At 41.6% G+C, this 6,814-nt stretch overlaps 1 protein-coding gene across 1 annotated transcript; it reads right to left on the reverse strand.

The window, feature by feature from the left end:
* Positions 1-676: 676 nt before the first annotated feature.
* On the reverse strand, positions 677-6,518 carry LOC112876039 (protein STRUBBELIG-RECEPTOR FAMILY 6-like). The gene is made up of 16 exons (XM_025940072.1): positions 6,171-6,518; positions 4,937-5,069; positions 4,777-4,848; positions 4,620-4,694; positions 4,472-4,543; positions 4,310-4,381; positions 4,121-4,192; positions 3,969-4,034; positions 3,825-3,890; positions 3,471-3,754; positions 3,094-3,380; positions 2,411-2,682; positions 1,942-2,077; positions 1,552-1,682; positions 1,302-1,458; positions 677-1,204 (listed from the first exon to the last, which is right to left on the reverse strand). Exons 1-16 carry the CDS (start codon positions 6,301-6,303, stop codon positions 1,064-1,066), a joined length of 2,169 nt encoding a protein of 722 aa, XP_025795857.1. The 5' UTR covers positions 6,304-6,518; the 3' UTR covers positions 677-1,063.
* Between the last annotated feature and the right edge of the window lie 296 nt (positions 6,519-6,814).

Genomic DNA, 6,814 nt, shown 5'->3' on the forward strand with positions numbered 1-6,814 from the left:
AAATAATTGGTGCTTGTGCTGCTATTTTCTTGGATTGATAAGGAGAGTCGCATGGCGTGCAGCTGCTTGTTGTGCTGCTTTGATTTTTGAGGAAAGAATCGTGTAGGCAAATTGATGAGCAAGAGCTGTTGCTTGATTTGATGGAGGGAGGAGCTGGTGGACCTGCAACTTGGGTGCTCCCTTGCTGCAAAGATTTCGTATTACAAGGGAATCACATAATTTACGTACATCCAGGATCTCTATATTCTTTAATAATGTTTCATCAAGTTAGCACCTGATATAAAATCTATATAAAATCTATGAACTCTATATAAAATCTATGAACCTTTTTCCTTCTGTCAACTTATCTACATCTTTTATTTTCCTTGTGCGGAATTTTGGGAAGGAGAAGAAGAGAAGTTAGCAAAGATCGTAGGAATAGCAGCAATAATGAGCTCAATAGGTGAGTCAAAGTTATCTTTCTGCAGTAGCTGTTCATCTTTTTGTTTGAAAAATGAGTTCACAGCTATATTTCACAAAATTGCAACCCCAAATATTTTTCTGCAACAACATTTAGGTTGCTTTGGAAATTGTTCTGACACCATGAAATATGAACTAAGACTCAGAGCGAGCCGATGATAACTTTGAAGCGGATAAAAACCCGTAGCCACGCACAGACATTTCTGCTAGTGAATGCTAAATAGAAGAGATTTGGTAGAACAGGTTCCAGATCGGCCCCACCAAGTCTCACTGATTTCATGAGCTGTTGCAGCAGTAATTAGACTGCTTGATTAATTTAACGTTCAGCAAACCTGAGACCACAGTCTTGTTTATCAGGTGCATCTGCATATAATCTAGCCAAAGAATACAACAGAATGGTATAAATCTACGATCAAGGTACTGTTTTGTAGACACAATACAACCATGGACCATAGAGTACACTCTTTCGTCACCATGAAAAACCTGTGATTATGTACCGGCGGAACCAACAAACTTCTCTGTTTCTTCTTCCATTTTTTTTCTCTCGGCTGAGGGCTAGTCGAACGAAATAAATACAACCTGAAAGGGTCGGGTTTTGCTTCTGTCATATGAAATCTGGGTCCTGGTCATCTGCTCGCCGAGAAGTATCTCCATCGAGCATTCTCTTCGTCATGTTGGCCCTCTGCACAAGTCGGACCAACGCTTGCACCACCTCTGACATTGGTGGCCTGAATTCTGGTTCGGGCTGCAGCAAGAATTTGGTTCACAAGGTTCAGACTTCGTTAGTTGGACATGTTTGTTGCCTACGGCTAGTCTGCATAGATGAAGAATGGAACTCCTACCTGGACACATAGCGCGAGCACATCAGCAAATCGGGATAGAGATTTGGCTGGGTATAGACCCTTGAGTGCAGGATCGACCATCCTGTCCAATGCATCGATGTCATGCAGCTGGGGAGTCGCCCACCGCACAAGCGACTGCTCTGATCTGGGTCTAGAGCTGTAATGCAAACAGTCACACAATGGCATATACGATCATCAGTTACCACATTTAGAATTTTAAAAAAATGAAAAATGGATGATGAGAGTGTACCTATCAAACGGTCTACGTCCAGTCAATAGCTCAAGCATCACAACTCCAAAGCTGTAGACATCACTCTTGAGGGTGTACTGAGCGGTCATGTCCACCTCTGGGGCAGTGTATCCGGCACTTTGTTCTGCTGCCTGCACAAATTTATTTGGTGATAAACATTACAAAGATTCTTAGTAAACCATACTGTCTGAAAGACAAGGTAAGAATTGCATAGCTGACGCATACCTAGATAACGAAGAGGATAGTTAAATGAACTTTTATAGGCTCATAATAACCTCATTAAACTGGGGTTTTAGTATCTTAGCTACCAAAGAGTTCTCTATGTACTGAAATTCTTTTAACTCTACTATGCAATCAATCTTCTTGAACTATGTTTGTATTGATCATTACCTGGAATTCAGCATCAGGAATAAAGCTTGCAAGTCCAGCATCTGAAAGGTGTGGATTGAATTCCGAGTCCAGCAAAATGTTTGATGACTTGAAATTCTTATGGATGATGGATGGAGAACATATTTCATGAAGATACCTACGAATTACATTGTAGTGGGAAACTATAAGGATCAACATATTTCAAAAGGAAAATAGAATGTTACAGTATATCAAGTAATGAGCAGGCTCAATAATAATTGAAGCATGTTCTTCGATCATTCAGTTAATATTTTGACAATGTTTAACCAACAATACAAATTCCAAAGAGGATTAGAAAAGAGTAAAAAAAAATATGCATAAATGCTGGGATGTCTTTTGTTCCATCATCTAAAATATGATACGTGTGTAGAGTGGTAGACTCAATATTATAACTAATGCCATTCAGATTAATAAATATGTTATAATTCAAGCCATCTAGATTTCCACTTACTCTAGTGCACGAGCAGAGCCAAGTGCGATCTTGACACGAGAGTTCCAACTAAGTGGCTTGCTGTACTCGTCAGAAAGGTGGAGTAGATCATGAAGTGATCCATTCCTGTGGAAATCATACACAAGCAAGTGCTGCCCATGTTCCATACAATAGCCCACAAGCTCATTCAGATTTGGATGGTGCAATTTTGAAATATTTGAGATCAGTTCAGCAAAGTCATCAGATGATTGGAATGGCATCACGGTGCTGTCTAATTTCTTGATGGCCAGAACCTAGATAGAGTAAACAAAAGTAAGTGTGTTATATTTAAGGCCCAACTCTGTATTCCACTACACAAGTACTTTCTAAAGAAAAAGGACAAATATTCAAACAGGAAAACCGAAGCTGTCATTATGCAAGAGAAAGTAGTCAATATTTCAGGACATTCTAAGCTCCATTTTTTCCCATTAAAAGATCTTGCTATGAAAATTAATTTATTTTTAGCCCTGTTTGACTGCCACTTTTCACTAATGTTAAAATGTATGCATGAAGTGACATAAGGGTTATTGTGGACATGTAACCACATAGCGGCGGATTGAAGATATCAGCCCTAGTTTCAAAGACCTTACAGACAGTAATTATGTAAATTTTTCATGTACCTTTTGAAATACATAGGAACTGTGACATAAGGATATGTAGCATACCTTTCCATCATTGAACTGTGCCCTGTAAACACGACCAAAAGTACCCTCTCCAACAAGGTTGTCGAAGCTGAAGCTATCTGTTGCCATCTGTAGATCGGCAACTGAATAAACAGTTGCCTTTATAGGTGCTATATTGCTTTTCTTTGCAACAGGTTTGTTTGAAAAATCATCATCATCATCAAACGATTTGTGGCGTTCTATCTTCGGGGGTGGTTTCAAACTAATCGAAGCAGGTGAAGCCAAAGACTCTATGTCTACTGCGGTAGACTCATCAATAGGCTTCATGTCTGCAACATGTGTATAAGAAATATCCACATAATTATTAGATAAAGCTGAGAAAACATCTCTCAAGTGAGACAGCCATCAAGCTAACTGACCTTTAACTTCGTTCGAGGGGAAGGAAGTGAATGGCTGGTTCTGTTCAAAGTGTTCTTCCATAGCAGCTTTGCGTTTTCTTCTTTTTATTAGAAAGAATGCAACAATTGCTCCAACAACCAGCACTGATATGATAATTCCTGCTACACCTCCACCACCTATTCCAGATTTTCCACCAGAACCATCACCATTCTGGCCTAGGCTGTTCCGACGGTTTGGGGGAGGCGGCGCTGTATATGGAGGTGGAGGTGGCGCTGGTCCTGTGCTCCATGAATTTCCGTCAGTCCTGTAAGAAGCATATTAGTCCAAGATATAGCTCTCTAACAGTTGCAGGTCAAGAATTAGAGATAGCTTACTGTATACTGTTTATCTTCTTAAGCTGACTAGGAATCCAACCTGTGAAACGGTTGTTCGCAACATTCCTATAGGAAATCAAGTTATGAGATATGGTACTGAACATGCAAATAAAGCACCATTGAACTGCACTGTTGATTACTCACAGAGTATCAAGGGGGAGATTAGCTAGGACATTGATATAACCAGTAAATTGATTGTTCTGCAAAAATCTGAGAAGAAAAGGAATGGGTTAATGCATAAAATCCTAACGAGACATGTCTAGGAGATGAAAATAAATACACGCATCCTTTTATACAATTTTTTCAGGCTGGACAATCCAGTGAAACTTTGTGGTAGATCACCAGTAAGAGAATTAAAGGAGAGATCCCTGCATCACATTGCATAGGAAAATGATGAGAAGCAAAACAGAAGGAAAATGAACAAAAAATGAGGAATTTTACTACACAAATTAATACCCATCTGACAATGCCCACAAAGTACTTACAGTTCTGTCAAACTATAAAGGCTGGAAAATACATCGGTGATATTTCCTTGTAAGTGGTTACGGTTAAGGTTTCTGCGCATGCCAAGAAAAAAAAATCATTTAGCCCTTCCAGATGATACATATTCCAAGGTAAAACCAACTCCTGGATGCACAGGTACTCACAAATACTTAAGATTATTCATCGTTGAAATTGAGTAGGGTAAATTTCCGCCAAACTGATTTCCTGCAAGATTGCTGCACAACAAGAGGAATTGCCTAACAGTCATGCCACCTGAATAGTTAGATAGCATTATTCACCGTAGGAACTTACAGTTTCTCAAGCTTCATATTGGGAAGATTGTACTGTATTTGGTTTCCACCGCCAAGGCTGTTTTGGCTCATGTCACTGCATCAAAAATTGATTTAGGATGGTTATCAACTGAAGTCTTACAAACAAAGTTGAGCAAAAGTTATAATTGGGGACTCACAGCTCAGTCAATGAACCCAAGTTATTCATGTTGTAGGCCAAATTCCCGGAGAGTCCCAAGTTCGGCAATATGCTACAGAATCAAACAAAAGGAAGATACACTAAGAGGGAATACGAAATGAAGCTGTGCCATAGCAACTATATTGTGTCACAAAACTCACATTTTAGTGACCCCTGATCCTGAGCAAGTTATGCCCTTCCATGACTGGCCACAAGGATCACCACCATTTGCCTGCCAACCACTGAGCTGCCCAGGAGAATTCAGACTAGTAAAGAGTGTATTGAGGACAGCAACTGCAAGTAAGAGAGACGTGATTTAGAACAGTAAATAGGACGTGTCGTTAAACATCTCAGTTCATATGCAAACGAAATAGTAGGAATATGCATAGATTCAGGTTAACATAGCATGACTTATAATGGGGAAAATCACCATGATAAGGAAAAATGATCTGCTCAGAGAAATCTATAAGACAATTTCAATGCTCCATTTGAAGATGAGATAAAGTAAAATACAAAGGACAAGAGAAGCCAAATCAAGAAGCTGCCTGAAAGGAAAACAATTGAGTTATTAAGGTGAGCTGTTAAAACCAAAAGCCTCTCACAATGGCACTCTTCTAGCCACCAACTCCATCAACACTTGCAAGAATCTAAAAATAGTACTTTAGTTCAGGTGGTGCTACTTGAGGTCTTAAGTTCAGAGGAATCAGCTAACAAATTTTTTTTTCTTTTACAACCCTTCCGATTTCTAAACAAGTCCTAGAAAAAAAAATGAAAACCGGAAGGGAGGGAAAACTCAGAACAACAATAGATAAAGACAGCAAGAAGAAAGACATTGCGGAAACTAGAATTTCCTCTGAACCCAGCGCATTCCCGCTGCCGAATCACCCATCCAAATCCACCAAAAATTTGCAGTTGCAGGCTCTGCGGCAGAAACTGCCAGCCGGACGCGCACAGTAAACCGTACAACTCGTGAGCTTGCGAGCGAACAAACAGCTGAATTCAGACAACATCCTGCCCACAATGTAGAAAGGATAAAAATCGAGAGCATCCTCAAATCTCGCACAAAGCAAAGACCTCTAACCTAGTAATTTCTAGAAGTAACGTAATAACTAGAACGGTGGAACTCGCGAGAAGAAACCACGATTTGGTTAGAGAAGATAGCAGCCCCGTTGATTTCCTGATTCAGAAACCGAATCTACCATAGCACGGTACCAAGAACAACCCAGCTGGTAGGAATACCGACAGGAATTGGAAAATTGACCCCTTGGAAGTTGGAAGAGAAAAAAATCCAACCTTTCTTTCTGAACTGAAGACATCACGCAGAGCTCTCAAGATTAAACCAGTTACTGTGAACGAAACGAAGAATCGCAGCGAGAGCAGAAGTTTCCAACTCACGATCGTTGGGGTCCGTGTCCGCGGCAGCAAAGATCCGTCCGCGGGGCCAAATGCTGCAGCAGCATCCCAAGAGCAGCAGCAGCCATGGCACGCCGACCATCTCGCCACCGCCTCCGCTCCTCCTCCGCACCATCCCCGCGCAGCAATGCTCTCCTCCCCCTCCTCTTCCCCGGCCCCTAACGAAAACGCTAGGAGTCTTGAAGGGAAGAGCTCCCCTTGTTTACTCGGCTCCTCCAAACCCGACCGATTTATCCCCTTGTTTCACAGATCGTAGCGCCGTTTTCGACCCTAATGAATTGTGCGTGTGCGAGCGTGCACTGGAAACTAGCACGGCGGCAGCTGGCAGCACAGCGCCGGGACAAGAACCCGGGTGTGATGAGGTCAATTGCTTCGCTGGTGTCGCTGTCAGGGGGCATTCTCGTGATTCCGGTGGCCCGGGGAGGTAACGTTCGGCGGAAAATGGAGGATTTTAACATCCTTCGCGAAATGTAACAAGGGAATTTCGGGCCGGTTTACTTGTCATCGAGGATGCTAGTACTGCTACCATGCAGGTCATAGGACAATCAACAGGCAGAGGGTGGCAATTATTGGGATGGACAGAGGTCGTTGCATTAACATGGGGATTAGGTCTCGCCCATCCCTCT

Source organism: Panicum hallii, chromosome 9 (assembly GCF_002211085.1).
Source record: "Panicum hallii strain FIL2 chromosome 9, PHallii_v3.1, whole genome shotgun sequence".
Taxonomy (NCBI): Eukaryota; Viridiplantae; Streptophyta; class Magnoliopsida; order Poales; family Poaceae; genus Panicum; species Panicum hallii.

What these genes read in the sequence shown, in the direction of transcription:
- LOC112876039 (XM_025940072.1), bottom strand. Translation starts at nt 6,303, where the DNA reads ATGGTGCGGAGGAGGAGCGGAGGCGGTGGCGAGATGGTCGGCGTGCCA. An exon ending in AATCTCCCCCTTGATACTCT is followed by an intron (nt 3,891 to 3,968) that starts GTGAGTAATCAA and finishes GATTTCCTATAG; the next exon opens with GAATGTTGCGAACAACCGTT. An exon ending in GGACGTAGACCGTTTGATAG is followed by an intron (nt 1,459 to 1,551) that starts GTACACTCTCAT and finishes TTTGCATTACAG; the next exon opens with CTCTAGACCCAGATCAGAGC.